General features: G+C 35.1%; 1 protein-coding gene across 2 annotated transcripts in view; it reads right to left on the bottom strand.

Moving 5' to 3' along the window:
* Positions 1-839: 839 nt before the first annotated feature.
* The window catches only part of MOSPD2 (motile sperm domain containing 2), a 33,398-nt gene continuing 15,495 nt past the window's right edge, over positions 840-18,742 (bottom strand). For both annotated transcript variants that reach the window (XM_054628069.2, XM_077172992.1), the window contains exons 7-15: positions 18,298-18,336; positions 17,211-17,335; positions 12,026-12,196; positions 10,056-10,168; positions 6,685-6,781; positions 5,824-5,920; positions 5,045-5,174; positions 3,809-3,911; positions 840-2,873 (exon numbers count right to left, since the gene is read on the bottom strand). In XM_054628069.2, coding sequence (XP_054484044.2) covers positions 2,727-2,873; positions 3,809-3,911; positions 5,045-5,174; positions 5,824-5,920; positions 6,685-6,781; positions 10,056-10,168; positions 12,026-12,196; positions 17,211-17,335; positions 18,298-18,336 — 1,022 coding nt within the window. In that variant the 3' untranslated portion in view covers positions 840-2,726. The remainder of the gene's footprint in view (positions 2,874-3,808; positions 3,912-5,044; positions 5,175-5,823; positions 5,921-6,684; positions 6,782-10,055; positions 10,169-12,025; positions 12,197-17,210; positions 17,336-18,297; positions 18,337-18,742) is intronic.

Here is an 18,742-nt window from a genome sequence, read left to right on the forward strand (position 1 = left end):
TTTTTTTTCTTTTACAAAATGTCTGATCTTTTACATAGGAAAGTAGAACAATGAAGCTCAGAAAAGGGTACCAAAATTCCTTGCTAGGAAAAAGAGTATGGGTTCTTTTGGAGCAAAAATTGCTAATTTTTAGGATTACAAACTTTGTTGTCTCTTAATTGTCTGTAAAAGCCTAAATTAACTATAAATCTAAGATGAGAGAAAGGAAAACTAAATCTTAGATCTTGATAGTTCATGTAATCAAATCCTATTTTGTGAATTCTCTAAGTTCTAAAATGCCTCAGTTTTATTAACTGAGTTTCCCATAGTATGAAAAAAAAATTGTTTTTGTTTCTTCTCTTGATTTTAGGTATCAAATCATGTTACTCTGTAACTTCAGTATGTGCTAAGCACAAAACCTTCCACAGTGAGACCCCTTTCCAAGGACTGTCACACAAAATCTGAAACTACTAACAACTTTGAAAGCTTTGAAAATACTGGGAAAATACTCTGTGATGAATGAAAGAATGATGTCCTCAAAGAAGAAAAATGCAAATTGACTATTGTCCATGTCAAGTTAAAAACCCCTACAGTCACTTTGTGTGGACTTGCCTCCCTTGTGCCCTGGTACCACTGACGTGCCAGTATCATGTCCACGAGATTATGTCAGGCATTCTGTTTGAGAAGCCATTGTCACCTATTTCACATTTGTCTGACAGGCACCACCACAACTTCTGCTCCCAACAGACTATGGCTCATCACCGTATTCACCCCTCCCACATGAAGTATCTGAAGACTAACAAGAAAGCAAAAACATCAGGAGATGCAGCTATTTTTAAAAGACTAAACATTCAAGACTATGTATTTCCTCATATTTATTTTTTAACTGTATTTTTCTAAAATATATTAAAATAGAAAAGATGTTCATCTGATTCATACAAAGAAAATACCAATAATAAAATAAGTAATAAAATACTGAAAATATATGAAAGCACCAAAACATTAAAATATTCATATTGGCAAAGACTCTAAGAATATATTTCTGGCAATTTTACAGTAAAGTGCTATTCAATCCACCCAAATTAAGGAATTGGCATTTTAATAGCATGGTTATTGTTATCTTAAGGTTACAAATTACTTTGTTACTTTTCTCACTAAGACAACAACCCATTTCATTGTAAGCAAAGCATTTGAGTTGCATGCACATAAAAAAGAACCCAAGTAACAGCTTCATTATAAGCAGTTAACAATATTAATTGTCAAATCATTAGGAATACAAAATACTGAGAAACAATATAGGCAGAAATTAGATTAGTGAAAAATTAAGAAAAAGCAGATGTGGTAAACCGTTGTATAAATTAAGAGAGGACAGAAGACTGTGCACCAAACATTTATGCAGCCTTGCTTTGTACATGGCATTTTTTTAGTAATCATATTGCTTGCTTTATTAGTTAATCTGTTTATTATTTTAAACTGCCCTTTTCTATTTTCTAGAAATAATCCTACATCACCAACACACTGTAAGCAAAAAGAAGCAGAGTATGACCTTTATTTTTCCTTAACAATCACTTCTCATCTATTGAAGTCAGCAGACAAAACCAATAAATCTGTTACAAAGCCAATCTGTAGCAAAAATTAATTCAAGTAACATAATTCTATTAAATCTCCTAAGAGTGAAAATTTTAAAAGTATGAAAGATACCATCAGTCTTTTAAGTTTTCATCATTTTAATGTACATATTTACAGCAATGAGTACAAAGAATCCTTGTTAGCAAAGTGCTTTCTAGCTCCATGCACCATTTCCACAACAATTTCTGTGAAATGGCAGATATAATACTTTTATCTTGCCTTCAAGTGTATTTAATCTTCCTGATTTGACTTGCTTTTTTCATAATTTCATATGCAATTTAACCATATTGCACAGCTCAGAGTAACTCCTTACACTGACTATTTAATAGCCTTTTTATGAACCAATAACAGGCCATCACAGTAAAGAAGTCAGCTCCCACACTCCTTCTGTAATTTGAATAGAAGTTCTTTCCAAAAAAAAAAAAGAGAATAGGAATAGTGTCTTGTCTTGTGCGTATGTTACGAGGCAAGAAATGTTTACAATAACTTTTCATTTCGAAGAAGCACAAAAATAAGGAATTTAACCAATAAGAGCAACGAGTCTGAATTGTCAAAATAATTACTAACAACAAATATCTTCCTTTATGTGTATGTACATACACTGACTATATAAAAAAGTCCATCTGTACTACATAATTTCTGTAAATTTTCCTGGATGAACAGATTAACCTTGGAATACACTAAGTTGACTGCTTGCATCTTCTACGGGAGTGATTCAGAATGTGAGAATGAATATGATAAAAAGAAATAAAATATTGTATTTAAAGTAGTTGAATAGAAGAAAAAAAAAGGAGAACAGTCTTAAATAACATTGTAATTGGTTTCCTCCTTCCATTCAGTAGTTTTTATTGAGTTGTACAGCGAAAATGGGTCCTAGCTTTAACATCTTCCTCATGCCCTATTGTAAGTGTCAACTTAGACAATAATTTCAGTAATTTTGTTTGCTGGTCATTCATTTCTTCTATCTTTTTTTTCCCCAGTAAACTGTTCCTTGTTCATTGCTGTAGGCTCACAAACCTCAATTTTGGCAGTTCCAGAATCCAAGTGCAGCACTGCAATCTTTTTGACTCCAAAGAGCCATGACAGGCAGCAGCACATCCAGGGCACAGCAATTCTTTTTAGCTTCTCTGGGCATAGGCCAGGTAGAAGCAGAAGGCAGCAACAGTAACTGATAGCAGTGATAAAACAACTGACAGCTGCTGGAACCAGAGGCAGCGATTCATCTGCTCCTCAAGTCTTTTATTAATCTGCAGTAAATGAGTTAGCTGAAAATAGAACAGTTTCATTAAGTCAGAATTACTGCACTTGAAAGCACTTGGCAATTTTGAGCTATTCTGGCAATAAGGAGAAAAAAAAGAAAAAGAAAAAGAAAAGGAAAGGAAAGGAAAGGAAAGGAAAGGAAAGGAAAGGAAAGGAAAGGAAAGGAAAGGAAAGGAAAGGAAAGGAAAGGAAAGGAAAGGAAAGGAAAGGAAAGGAAAGGAAAGGAAAGGAAAGGAAAGGAAAGGAAAGGAAAGGAAAGGAAAGGAAAGGAAAGAAAGGAAAGAGAAAGAAAAGAAGAGAAAGAGAAGAGAAGAGAAGAGAAGAGAAGAGAAGAGAAGAGAAGAGAAGAGAAGAGAAGAGAAGAGAAGAGAAGAGAAGAGAAGAGAAGAGAAGAGAAAGAAAAGAGAAGAGAAAGAAAAGAGAAGAGAAAGAAAAGAAAAGAAAAGAAAAGAAAAGAAAAGAAAAGAAAAGAAAAGAAAAGAAAAGAAAAGAAAAGAAAAGAAAAGAAAAGAAAAGAAAAGAAAAGAAAAGGCCTTCTCTCAGTGGTCTCTCAGCAATACCTTTTCTATCACTACACACTTCAGGAATCTCTCCCACTAAAGGAGCTTCAAATCTTAAGTTATGGATAGCCAATAAGGCCTGCATGAAGCAGGTGACATCTTTATACTCAGAGGCAAAAGATACTACTGATGCTCATTAATATGCCAGATCTCTATATACACAAGAAGAATAAGCAAACTGCATTGAAAATGTAATGATTATTAAACCGTTATCATTAAAGAAAATTAAATCACTATAACTGATGTAGTTACCTTCAATTGCTGAGACATTCAAATAGTATAATTCACAAAATACCACAAAGGTTCATTAAAAATTCTTTTTATCTCTGTCATATTCTATAATTTTTCTGAATATTCAGCACAAAGGAATATGCTCTTACCTGTATATGTAAATCTTCATTAGTTTTTGCTGGAATATTAAATGCATTGTCTTTTAATGTCAGAGAAGAGGGCTTACTACTTTCTATGACATGACACCTGAGCCTGTAAAAAGGAAACAAGAACACACACCAAAAATCACAAATTTAATGCAACATTGTATAATTAGGAGGAAACAATCCATCTTAAGAGGATAAAGTCCCTGCACTTTTAAATTTAAGAGACAATAATTATAATTACACTACATTTAGTCTAGGTTTACCAAAAAATAAAGGTCAGGTTTGTATTTGTGAGTAAGTAATGTACACAGCATGCTTGTAATCAAATGACCTCTCTCCATTGTTTCAGGGTCTGTCTTAAAAAAAAAAACAAATAAATTGCACCACTTATGCAAGGAAGCTCAAGGCAACTCACATGATGTAGATTTTAATCAAAAGGGAAGTAAGGGATAAGCACGTGAAGCAAACACAGAACAAGATTTAGGCACCAAGACTCACAAAATACTTATCCATGGTAGTTTTGGCCATGAGGGGGTAAAGGCAGCTCCATAAAAACCAGCCCCACAAACCCATAGAAAAACTCCAGGAACAATCTAAGGCAAAAATCAGTCAAAACTGCAGGGAACTTTTCCTAGATATGTTCAGTGATACCACCCAATGTGACAGGATGAGAGAGAAGAGCAACAGGTGCATTTTAAAAAGTCTATGGGGAAATGTATTTTTCTAGCAATTTTTCTAGATGACTTTTTTCACCACTAAATATCAAAAATACACATATGAACATGTGATAGGTTTTACAGAAATTTTCTACAAAATTCTGATTTTCCCTAGTAGAAAGGGAATATTTTTAATACTGTCGAGAAAATAGTTTTGTGTTTACTATGTCTGCTTTCCTTGACTGTTTCTTTTTAGAAAACTCAAACAACACAGTCTTATTAAAAAACCTATTGTTCATGTGTATTGTCACATGCATTCATATTTTTTCCACTTAACTTTTAATCAGCATGAAAATAACAAGAAAAAAAGAAGAGCACATTCAGAATACCATTTTATACATTAAACCCACATCTAATCAGTTAAAACAGAGCAAAAGTCTCAGTAATGTATTTTGGTCAGTAACCACACACGTGAATTTAGAGAAACCTTCATTGATTATAATTACACAAGTGCTATAAATCAGCTAAATAATAAAAGCTTAAAAGCCCTCAAACCCCTGTTACCAGAAAACCATACACTTACCTATGTTCCATCACTTTGGTCCTAGGGACTTCTTTCCAAAACTGAGTCAGTTCTGGCACACCTGCTCCAGAAGACTGGTCCATTTCTGCTGCCATTATAAGGAAACGATCCTGCAAAGAAGCTGCAAAACCTGCCCTCAAGAAAAACAAAAACAAAACCAGAAACAACAGTGTGCTTAGATAAAACAACAATATTGCAAAGAGGATAGAAGTATTTTGCACAAAAGTGCCATAAAATGGTAACTTGCTTATTGCAGGACTTATTAGAAATAAAAACTAGGAAATCATTCTCTAAAGCTCAATAACTCTAATTACAGTTTTCCCAAAATTGTATATGTTCATTTTAACAGAACTAGTTTCATCTTAATAGCTCAAAGACAATCCAAAATTTTGTAAAGAACATATTCTCCAGCAAATTCACCTGTCCTTGCAACAATTTAGGAAACTGATTTACTGCAGATAAATTCCCACTGTAATAATGAACCAGTGAGACAAGTGCCACTCAGACTTTTTGTTTTTTAAGACAAGAAACAAAATGGGTTGCAGACAACAGCTGCTTATGCCTGAGTGGAGCAGTAAATCAGTACAGGCAGTTACTCAAATCCTTTCTGACATCCATGTTTTTCTAACAAATGGTACCATTCTCATACAAGAGTCAAGTAGACATGGGCATCAGTCAGTCCCACACACCAGCAAGCACACACAGCCATCAGTGTCTAGAGCATGTCTAATGCTACTTGCCCAGATTTCTTACAAGATCTATTTTACAGTTTTACTTACCACCATGAAGAGAAACTATTATATCTAATGATGTGCCAGGTTCACAGCTGCTGTTACTGGGTTTAACCCTGTATTTTTCTGGTGCAGTTGTTCTCACCTATAAACAAGAAATATGAAGGATACAGTAAATGCATGCAGAAACTATGACTGCTTCATAACTTCTCTCATTTTGTAATAACTAAATCCCCAAAAGCTTGACTATAAGGACAAATCTCTAAAATACATTTTTTGTAGGTATAATAGGACTCTTGCATATTCCTTTTTCCTCCCTGCCAATTGCATTTATCCTTTGTTTTCTTTCATTTGCTATTTTTCTTTTGCATACATATTTAAAACCAGACAAGAACATGTTATAATAAGTATGAAAATATGAAAACTTTAAGATATTTTAATGTGCAGAGAATGCAAAGCATGGGAAAAATCCACAAAGATGCAAGTAAACTCCATCATTCTGAAGCAAATATAACTACTAATTCCTTTGATGGTGACATTTGCAGGTGGATCTGCATCATTTTGAAGTATTACTAACTTGTTTCCAGCCAGTATTTAAAAGAAAATTCTAAAAAGATGACTTCTCAATGCTCAAGACTTTCTTTTTCAAAAAGTATTACTCTCACTAAAAAACTAACCATTACTTTAGCTCTTTTTTAGTCAGTGCTCCAAAGATTTGTAATACTAATAACCCCCTTTGAGGTGGTACATTTTAGGCATAAATTCAGCCAGAAGATCTTTGATCTGCCTCAAACATCACTACACAATAAAAAATTTTGTCTGTAAAACTGATTTAACAGTATTCTTCCAGCTGACAGAAAACAAGAAAGTTACACAGTTATCAAACCAGACCACACATAAAACACTTACTTTAAAAGCCACTACATTCTTAGTGACATTTGTGAGAACTATCAAACATTTTTTCTCTCCAGTTTCTTTGGATCCAAAATATAGCTCTTCTGCTGGGCTAATAGGAAATTTAAAAATAATTAGTTTCTTCAGATTATATTTACAATAGATCATAGAAAAAAACTTGACCACACCTCCAGGAAAATAAAACACTTTCTACCCTGCAGCTACAGTCAGCATAAACAGATTTTCATCAAAAAAAGCTATGAAAACAGAAAGCAGAAATTTTGTAGTGAAGCTCAGGGTTGACTCATGACAAGTGGAACTGGCTGCCTCAGCTGATAACTGCCCTTGATTTCTGCCATCTGTAACAGCAGGAACAGCCAACAGATACTCACAATCAGCTACTGCATCTTTGGGCAGTGTGGTAAGGGAAAGCATCGCTGACTTTAATTTATGCTCATGTTAAGGAGTATAAGGTGTCACAGACAGGGAGGAATTTCAACCTCAGACATCCATCCTTGTCATGGATATAGTGCACACATAAGAGAAGGCAGATATCCACAACTGGCAATCATTTCAACCACGACAGCTGACTCCACTTGTACTTATGAGTCAGTCTTCACATACTTGTGGTACCACATGCATAAATAAAGTTATTGCTTGTTTTTAATATTCTTGTGCAATTAAGAGAGTCATGCATGAGATATTTTAAACCACATCAAACTAACACAACTCAATTTGGATAAGCATTCAAATGAACACTAGTAGGTAAAAGGTAAGGCATGCTCATATGATTGTTGAAAGGAAACTTGAGTAGCAAGTGAAGAACTTTCATTATGTCACGAGGAGCACACAAAGAACTGCCATTCTACTCCATACTACTGAACTGCATATACTTTTTCAAAACATATGATTTTTTTTCCCCACATCCTCTTTTTGGAATGCCAATTTCACATTAGTTTGACCTCCTCCTCAAAAGACTTCCTTTTATGGTACCAATCCTTCTTCTCCTACATAAACCAGGGTATGAGCTGAGCAGAAAAGCCCTTGGTGCTGTAGGGTGAGTGTGAACGCCCATGCCGGAAGCAGGTTCCAGGGGTGACTGTGATGTTGGGGTGCTGATGTCGCATTAGTCAGTTCACATGACAAGGCTACTTCTTTTGTGGTGGGGATAAGGAAGTGTGCCAAATAAGGCAGAAACCAAAAAATGGATGGGTTTAAAACCATGTCATAGGGTAGTTCCCTCCTCCTCTCAGTATTCTTTCATTTTCAAATTGTCAATTTAAGTAACCAGCGCTAGGGAAGGGAAGGAGTGCAGCTACAACACAGTTTAGCTAACTTAAGACTGTACTGCTGCAGCTGTGTGTAACAGCAATTGCAAGATGAACCATAAATGAAACAAGATAACAATAATCAGCCTCAAAAGAAGCTACAAACATGATCAAGGGAAGGAACATTCTGCCAGAGCCTTTCTTGCTCTACCAATTATGGTCATTGAGCAAAGGAAAATAAGAAAAGAAAAAAGCCCGTGGACCACTGCTCTGTGGCTCTTGTCAGTGAAATCAAGTTCCACAGCACTGGGGGTAGGTGGCATGTAGCTATTAGGAGGGTGGATTGTTTAAACAAACACCCAAGCTTTTTAACTTTCACAGATGCAGGAATTTCCTTAATCTGATGTGTGTGACATAACCAGCTTGTACTAGAAATTCTTGTATCACAACACACCACGAGCTGCTTCTCTGCCAGACAGTACAAGGAAGCTGCTGCTTTTTGTCTGACCAAACAAATTCATTTATTGAGGAGGAAAGTCAGAGGCAGCCTTTCATTGTAAGGTATACAAGGCAAATACAATTGTGGTCTAAATGAGGGAGACAGCTGACTCATAAGCATGACTAAAAATACAAGAAACAAAAGAGCACGAGGACCCAGCTTTGGTCCATGATTTTCTGGTGCCAGATCTGCAGTGCCTGAGCTGCGTGCTCCGGCTCCAGGCTGCTCCCTTCACAGGGCAACGCTGGGAGATGAGCAGGGGTGCAAGTTAATCAGGGAGGCAGAGCTTATGGTGTCTGACAGGTGCCAATGACTGGTAATGAATGGCACTATATATTATTGGTTCAATCACCTTCAGTAAAATGTCCAGAGCAACAGCTGCACTCAGGATTTTACTTTAGAAACAAAACAAACAGCAAGAACAATGGAGACACCAGTATTTTATTTTCCATGACAGTAAGACTACAAGTGTTAACACCTCTATACTTGACTAACTTTACTCTTCCATGTGTTGCAGTCCATGTAAGTTACTTCTATTCAATGACAGCTTGAAGCATTTTAAGAGAAAAAAAGGAAGTTTCTGGGGGTGTTTCTGGTTCTTTGGATTTTTTTTTCTTGCCTGCTTATGATTCGTGCTCCTTTCTTTTTTAATTAAAAAGTGGTTGGAATACACATCTAGTATTTGTGATTGTCACAGAAAATGTTCAACATTCTTTTATAATCACAATTTTGCAGTCTACGCCTTTGTCTTGCCATACAAGGATCTAAGGCTATACAGAGGAGGCTTTTCATTTCAAAATTAGGAAAAATTTACACATATAAAATATATTTATGCTAATGAGCATGTCATTAAAATTCATTCCAAAACTAATTCATTACAGCACTTAAAAAGTTAGCTAAGAAATTACCTAAAAATTAGATATTTTCTTCATTCATCTAATAGCAAACTGAAAGTGAAAATAAAAGTTAACATCTAAATCAAATTCTAAACAAGCATCTTAACCTAAAAGGCAGTGAAAAGAAAAAATTATATTGGCTAATTGATTTTTTTATTTTAGTTTCATGATAAAAATAATTGCAAGATGTTGCATCTTGGATGACAAAATCTTCTGGGTAGATATGTCATTATAGAGCCCTTTCCACACAAAATAAATTGGACCCATTAATCAAGTTTAACTGGTGGAAACTATTACTGTAGACATTTATACCATCATAAGCCAGAAGAATTCAAGCAAGATTTGAGTGTAAAAACTGTCTTGAAAAAACATTGGTTTTTCTTGAGGCAATGAAATCAATGTCAAACCAGTGCTCTCATTACAGATAGGGTCTTAACTTAGTCAGATGGTTTCTCAATATAAACAAAACACTTGTACAAGTCTATGGAATATACACCTATTTGTACAAAAAATATACCAATCTTTAGTGACACCAGAAGATTCACTGAAAACTTGTAAAACCAGAAAAACTCTTTGAGCTTTGTAAAAATCCATCTTAAAAAGTTGATTATAATTTGTTTTCCTCTAACAGTCTGAAAAAACTTTATTTTGAAAACCAACTAGTTCAGTACTCAAGTGTCCAAGGCACATTGTAAAAAGAAAATTTAAGAAAATTATTTTTACCTGATATGTAATAAAGGTCCTTTAAAAGTGGTTAATGCTTTCTTTGCATTTTTTGGTTTGACCTCTGTTTTGTCAGTTTCCTCTGATTTGGAAATTTGTTCTATAGAATTCATCTGAGTAAAAATGATAGTTATAATGATTAAGTAGAAACCTGGATTACATGTTACAGAATCATGCAGGCATTTCAAAGAATATGATGAGGCTTATTTCAACAGTTTACATATTATAGACCAAGCCTTTTATATATTCATTCCCTGAAGGTTCTTGAAGTCCACTGAATAAAATTCTTTACTATAGAAATTACATAACACATTAAATGTGTATGAAACAAAAACTCTGCTTTGGTTTTTTTTCCAGGTATTTTCCTGATGGTCAAGTCTGTTTTTGAAAACTTAAGACACACTAAGTTATAGCACATCAAAGGTTATAAAGCACTGGTATTTACCCATTGCAAATTAAAATTAAAACAGATTAAAACAATACAATCACTGTACCAGTGTAACAGAAAACACAGCACCAATTCTACACTTCTTTGAGTTGCAGGGTAGCTAAACAGATCTTCATTGCTCTTAGATGAAACTCTGAAGTATTGCAGAACATAAAAGAAATAATGCTGATTGAATTGGTGCTTTCAAAACTGCAGGTACATCTTAGGTTCTTAGGGTTTTCTTCTATAACATTAGGAAAATACATGCAAAACAAGGCAGCTGCTGGGGGGGTACAGAAGACTGAAAGAATTAGTGACATCATGATTCCAAATCAGCTGACTGAAGAGTTTGCCTAGTCTCCTTTTTTATTCCACTCTTAATACAGAAGAGAAGAGAACTCAGTTCATGCAAGTTTGAAGTATGGGAACTAAAGGAATACAAAATTTTATATGAAATAGGCTGTATAAAAAGATCCCACACGGAAACTTTTTTAATAATTATATAAAAGTGGTAGAAAAATGTTAATGTGTAAATACACTGCACTAGTTATATGTTAGGCTTTGTTTGACATAAAGCTACCAGAAAAAATATTACTGTAGAACACAAAAATGAAAGCACCTATAGGACAGGCACTTACTAACCAAGTTTATCCCTCATGTTTCTCTGTACTGAAAAAGACTGAGTAGCACCTTGGTTGCTGGCCAAGTTGCAAATAACAGCTGGACTACTTAGTGAGCTGCACATTTCAAATTATTCTGACAAACCTGTACCAGTACATGAAACTGTATTCTACTCCACTAAACAGAAGTTTTGCAAGTAATATTCCAAAATTAATTATGGTAATAAAGTAGTGAATTTCAAATTTTTTTCTACTATTTTCAAGAGCAATATCCCCAGTTAATATTACTGCATATTCCTAAATATCACTTCATATGAACTTGTGCAAAACAATGTCTTTATTTCTGGATAAACAACACTGCAGGAAGATTATGTGGCAAAACATGATTGATGGAGTAGGAATACAATTTCTCCTGAGAATAAATGAAAAAAATTTATGTGTTGAGATTTTATCAATAATTTAAGAAAACAAAGTAACATCCAATAGTGCATAAATATTTAACAAGATTTTTTCATGTACATACTGATTTAAGCATCAGAGAAAACTAGATCTATTTCAAAATGATCACCACTAAATATACCAAGATTAAAAAGAAACCTAGCAGAAAGACAACCTTTGAAAACAAAACCAAAACACAGAAACCTTTTTCTTTCTGCTGTGCATTTCACTATATTCCAAGAGACAGACTAAATACTTGGTGCACATTTTATGCATTCTGAAGCATGAAACTTGTCTTAACAGACCAAGAGTCAAGGTTGAAACTGCAATTATAATTTTTCAGTTTTCCTGTGATCTTTTGCTAAATTAGAGGACAGAAAAACTGTTAAAAACATACAACACAAAGACAAGTAACCAAAATTATATGCCTCTTGTCCCACTTTGTAACCATCTAGCTAGCCTTGCCTATATCTTCACTTAGATACCTTTTTCTGATTAAGGTTTTGTGCTTCATTCAGCTCCCCAGTCTCCTTGGTGTCTGCATCTATCTCTTCTTTACTTTCATGCTCATCTTCACTTGTAATGGGCCCATTTTCACATAAAGGAGTTTGAAAATCATCATCAACCAATGGAGGATAACTGTACTTGAAAGAATCCTGAAAGAGAAGGATTTATAAAAGATGAGTTATTCAAAAGGATTAGAAGTGCCTTCTCTAGGGTTTTTTAAATGGAAATATTGTCTTTGTTTCTTGTTTCACATTACTTTTATGTTTCATTTACTCATTTCAAGTTGCACCCCTGCAGAAAGCTGACACCAAGAATTTCTATCTTATCATCAATAGACAAATAAATACAGTCATCCAACGAAGCCAGTAAACTTGTATTTATATTCACAGCAGGACTACAGAAGCTGGTCTATCAAGGATCAGCATGCAGAGTCTAATTGCTGAAGCTCTCACCTTAGTTCTCAAAAATGTGGTTTAAAACTTATGACAGATATTTCTGAAAATATTTCAAAAGTGATGAAAAACATCACTAGTTCCTTGCATGTTAGCTTCACAATGGCCACTTTAAAAAAAGGAAATAAAGCTGAAAACAACCCCAAATAATCCCTTAAATTTAATATAATGTGTGTGGATCTCTAGCATATTCTGCAATTCAGACTCTAATCTTTGGAATGCCAAATCTATTTAAAGACCATATTTAAGACATTTGAGTAAAGCAGCAGCAGAATACTTAAGTTCTCAGTGACTCTACAATAAAGGTACCTTTTCCATTGGAAGATCAGAAAAAACCAAATTTTGCCAACTGGAAATTTTCTTAACATTCTCCAAATTATTTTATTACATTTCATGTTAGAGGCAGTGTTTGAACAGGGATCTCTGTTCCTACTGCATGTTCAAGCAGTTTTAAGCATTCAGTAAACTGATATAGTCTGTCAGCTTTTCCAGTGGAGAAAAATAACACAGCTTTGACTCCTGTGAGGCAGAATGGAGCAATGGCCCTGCTTCACAAATGATGCCTCCCTCAGCAGGGAGTTACAAAAAGATGTTTCAAGAGAGCTCTCCATAAGCAAGAACATTTTCTCAAAAGAAGGAATAATGTGATATTAAGAAAGATTAAAAAGGAGAAGTCTTAGATAGACCTATTCAAAGAAACCACAAACAAAAAAGTATACTTCCTGCTCATCTTTAATCAAGATCTAAATCTCATCTACTCCTTTGTAGCAACAGTCAAAGACCTCTAGGTGAATGAAACAAGTATTCCCTGGCTCAAACAATATCCTATTAAGGGCCAGAAGGACAAGCTTTAGGTATCAATTACAGACTAAATCATTATTAAAAGACTCCAGTCCACAAGAAATATTACAATAGTCTTACAGAATACTGACATCCCACATTTGACAGAAATATCCAGCTTCCCCTTACCCAAACCAACAAAGCCTTGTCATTCCCTCCCAGCACAGGATGAAGGGTATGTAACAAAGTGAGCTTAATAGAGGGAAATTAATTTTGCTGCACACTTTACTTGGCCTTGTTAATCCATGCAGCTTGATAGCTTCAAGAGCTGAGCAGTCCCACTGATGAGATTCTGTTCCAAGTCCCACACTTCCTAGTCACAATGCCTAAGTTTCAGTGGCATGGGTATATCTACTAACAGGGTGAAAAAACCTCAGCCAGGTAAACAAGATATTTATTCAATGCCTGATACATCCATTCTATAAACTTATGCCTCTTTTTTATAGCAGATCTAGAGAATGCATGCTACTATTTTTGGCAGTTTTTGTAGAGGTGTCTCAATCATAGTAGTGATATATTCTAAGATTACATGCACACAGTGGCCATGAAGTCATGGAGCAAGCTCAGGCATGTCTTAACTTCAGGCCACGGACCTATATAAGGTAATTCCAAGAAAACCTGTGGGCTATCAATTTAGATACCCAGATGAAGAGCACAGCAGTTGCACACATTGTTCAATATTGGCACCAGTAGAGAGAATCTCAATCAATTCATCCTTGTTAAATCCATTTTCTGACAGAGAAAGACTGGGCAAAACAACAAATCAAAACCCTACTGTGTGTTCATGTCTTGTATCAAAGTGTACACAATATGTACTTCAGTCTTGCAGAAAATATTACTGAAGAGACAAATCTCTCTGCTCAGTCAGAAATGTGTATGCCTTAAGAACTGGACTGTTCCAACAGCTGGAACTGGCAGAATGTGTGATACAATAGATAGGAAAGCCAGAAAACACTGAGTTAGGATACATTTATTACTAAATGAAAAATATTACCAAGTGGCTCTTGAGCACCTAACCCTCATTTTCCACTCTGGCTAGCATCAGCTTGCTCCTAGATCTGCCTTGGGCATTTTGACAAGCTCTACCAAAACAAACCTGCTATAAAGCAAATGACCTCTGTGCACTATGGACAAGAACAACTCAAAGCCACATAAGTGATGTGTAGCATATATGGATTAGCAATATGGTAAGAGCCACAGCCAACAGACTGATGAGGACTTGAATGGGATGTAGACCAAATTCATATTCCAAAGTCTTGCAAAACCCAAGTTTCTATTTCCCATAATTAGTTTTAATGCTTTTGGTACTCTGGAGCCACCTTTGCTGCCTAGTTGTCTAAAATAAAGCATGTAATATTCCTCTTTCACAGCTGGCTGACAGTCAATCTAAGGATTTTAAAGCTATGGAAAGCTTCTGATTCATCCTTTGAGTGACCTTGAGACAGACTTAAAATATGCTTAAAGATAACTTCATTGAGACATTGAAGTTGGAGGCTTCCAACAGAGGCTTTCCTTAGTTAAGCAAAGTAATAACTGACTCCAAGTTCAATACTATTAATTCTACAGATTTTTTTTTGTTACTTCCAGAACTAGTCTAACAGTCTTTGAAATACAAAGAACATAAGTGCAGTGGAATCTAGTTATCTCCCCAAATTAATCTGCCAAATGATCTGCTCTACTGGCAGGACTTGGCTCTTCCAAATTGGATCCTGGTAGGGGACACAGCAAAGGATGCACAGATATGCTGTGCTCTTCACTGGCATTAGGCTCGTGGCGAATATGAAGATCTGTAACTAAACGTGTGGAAATCAAAGATGACAGAGAAAATCAGAATGAGGCAAAAAAAAAAAAACTGCCTCACAAACAAAACCAAACACTTGAGAGAAAAATGGAAGGAATCAATTTGTGCAAGTCAGATGCTGCATTTTAAAAAGCCAGGCTTGACAATACTAATAATGGTGAATTGTACTCTAGCTAGCTGCCTCAAGAGAAGCCAAGGTTTATCACATCAAGAAAAGTTAAATTCTGAGAAAGGGCATTAACTTGTCTGTTGTCTGGTCAGTGAAAAACTCCCTGCTATCAGAGATGCAAAGAACATGCTTTACTGTATACACCCAAAAAATCTTGGGAAGACAGATTCAGAACCCAATTTTGGAGTCTCAGTATTTGCTAACAATTCTTCCAAATTCTGACAGTTCTGAGGTTAACAGTTCAAAACACCCACCAAGTGAAACTCAGTAGTTAGACAAAGCATGTGCTGGCTCAAAATACAGGGCTCTTAATATGCAGAGATAAAACTGTTTTGCTGAAATTGTTAAAACCTCTGGAGTTCTTGTCAGACAAGTTTACACTATTCTACTACTTTATTTCTGCCACTGCAACTTTTTACCCCAGGCAGATGATGTGGATAAGCTGCCTCCACGATTCTGAAACTTGTTAATGCTCCCAGATGGGCAACATGGAGCCAGCTTGATCAACAATCACTAATCAGCAATCAGACCTTTCAGGCCCAAGGTAGGATTACAAATAACTGTGTTCCATCAGATGCTTCAGTAGGGTATTTAGCAAAACCAAAAGTTTTTTCTTTAAAGACATAATGAACTATTAGGTAAGATACTCTAAAATGCAGATGGGAGATACTCAGCTTTAATGAGGAAAAAAAACTTGTCATTATTGCAACAATAGGACAATACCACAGGAGGCAGGCCCAGAACCACTGCTAAAAAACATGGAATCCCTTACTGAAGCCACTTCAGACATCATCAGCCCTTCCCTCAATGCCCACTTCCTGCTGTGCAGTAATTTCAACTTTCTTCCAGATGAGGAAGTTCCTATGTGAGACTGGGAGCTGGGGCAGCAATTTTCCACAGAGAAAAAGGGTATCTTTTCTTCAAGAGTCACATGCACTTTTTAAAGGACTCTAATCTCAGTCAAATGAAAATCAAAGTAACATTATTTATGTTCCCCAAACAAGTTTATATCCTGGTCACATTAACATTGCCCTGAATTCATATACAAAGGAACATGGCCTCCCCTACTATTGCTGAAACACAACCCTCCTTTTCTCCATGTCGTTACTGCCATAACGCCAAAAGTACTTCAGAAAAGAAAAGGTGGAAAAAGAACCATCAAAAGTAAGTCCCCTGCAGTGGTCTTAGTCTACTACCATAAATGGTTTATTAATATTTTAAAGCATAATTTTTCTGCTAATTTATTTTAAAGGTTATGCAATACTACTAGCCTTGTGAAAAGTGAAGCCTGTTGTGCAAGATGCTTGCGCTGTTCCACTCTTTAGATGGCACTAGAACTGGATTCTGGTTCTGTTAAACTGATGCTGCTTGTACCACTTTGGAGCTCTACTATACTCTTTGAAAAGAATCTACAGCCATATCTTAAAATGCAGCCCTAGAGACAGCAAAGGAAAAATAGCTACAATCTAACTGTCTTTAATGAATCATAGCCCTGGAGCAGGACTAGAACTCTCAGAGGACAATGAAACCTACTTTCTGTTCATAGAACTTGTTTCATGAACAAACATCATCTCTAATTCACCAGGGAACAAAAAAAGTACAAGTGACAATGACACTTAGATAATTTTTCTTGAAAGCTTGAAAAACTAAGTGGTTTTCAGTGACTTATAAGGAGATGAATAATTTAGAAAAAATAGTAGCAGTAGTTAAGAATGTACTTAAGAATGTAGATACCGAATGCTCATTAAGTTCACCTATTTTATATTATTGTGATTTTAAAATTATCATTGGCAAAACAATTTCAAGAAATCTCCCATCTGTGAAGAGCCAACCCTCAATCCCATATATGGAATATAGGTGTCTCAGTCTATCACAACAGAAACATGACATTTCATACTTACAGTTCCGCCCATGTGAGGTGGCAGGTACTCTCCACTGATGTATTCCTGCACGTCATTTTTGTTTGTGAACTTTAACATGCTTATTGCCTCTGGGCCAAGCCAACCCTTCACGATTTTAAAAGCAGCTTTAAAAAACAAAACACCAAACAAAACAAAAGGTATACATGAGTTAACAGGATAGCAGTTTTGTTATTTTGTTTTTGTAGGTTTTTTTCAGTATATTGGTAGATCTTACATAGCACAAGTGAGTTACATCCCTCAAGATATTGCAGAACCTGCTCTGAAAGTATCTATTATAATTGGAATGAGCAATGCAAGGGAAAAAAGGTATTATTTACAGAGAAAATGGAAGGAATATCTTTGTTTGAATAACTGACAACTCTTGTCTTAGAATTTAGCCCTTGAAGTACTGAGCAGGTAAAACCAACTGTGTTTCCAAATCTGAGTGAGGGAGGTTGGGAAAGATGTATACACTCTTCCTTGCTGAAATGGTTGGCTGATTTAAAGGATTTTTGTTTAGATTTATGAAGAATTTACAAAGATCACTTATTTCAGTGACAGTAAAACGTGAATATGCAGCAAAATATAAAGCCAACATAAAAATATGTATTCATATGGCAACAACAGAGGAATGGCATATTTATCCTATATATTATAGTTACAGCTAATTATTAAAGTATCCATATCAGAACAAATGTAAGCACATCAGCACCCAGTGTGAGGCATCTATCCTAAACTGTGTATTCTAGTCTTGAGCTGGTTATAAGTCACCATCACTGCTAATGATAGGATTCCTGAAAGGATTCTAGATAGTAGCCTTGAAGGATAGATTATTTATCAAGGTCTCCTAACCTTTGGAAACAATAGGATGAATAGAGACTTCATGTAAAGTATGATCCAAAATACAATGATAGAAGGAAAAATAGAAAGTATGCAACTTTTAAACTGACAGATTTAAAGATGCATGTCTAACAAACTCCATTATTCATCTGTATCTAGACAGAGTAGAAAAATGCTTCTTATTTATGCTAACTTTTAAAAGTTATCACAATCTGAAAAGAAAAAAACAACAAAAAACCCAACTTACCATTCATTATCCATGGCATTTCAAATATTACTATCTTTGCTGAAAAGAAAAACAAAAATCTGAATACCAAGTGCTAGGTATTTCTCTATTTAAGAACAAGTACAGCAATAACATTCATGTAAAAAGTAAATATTCACTTCACAAACCTTCATGATCACCTCCCTGTAAAAGCAATTTTGTACAAACTAATTGCTATTTAGAAACATTAGCTGTTTGCTTGGAAAACAGGTAATAAAATTCCAAGTTATACATTGTTTATGTACTTCCTGGGATGTTACTTTTCTGACATTTTGTTACTAATATCTCACAAATAAAACAAAGGCAAGATCTCAACCTGACCTAGAAAACCAGCTACTGAAAAAAAGAAAGTTTAAGAAGTATATTCAGCACCCCTTACTTCACAAGGAAATAAATAAGTCTTTATATCTATTTTTTCCAAATATTT

The sequence above is a fragment of the Agelaius phoeniceus genome, chromosome 2 (assembly GCF_051311805.1).
Source record: "Agelaius phoeniceus isolate bAgePho1 chromosome 2, bAgePho1.hap1, whole genome shotgun sequence".
NCBI classification, from domain to species: domain Eukaryota; kingdom Metazoa; phylum Chordata; class Aves; order Passeriformes; family Icteridae; genus Agelaius; species Agelaius phoeniceus.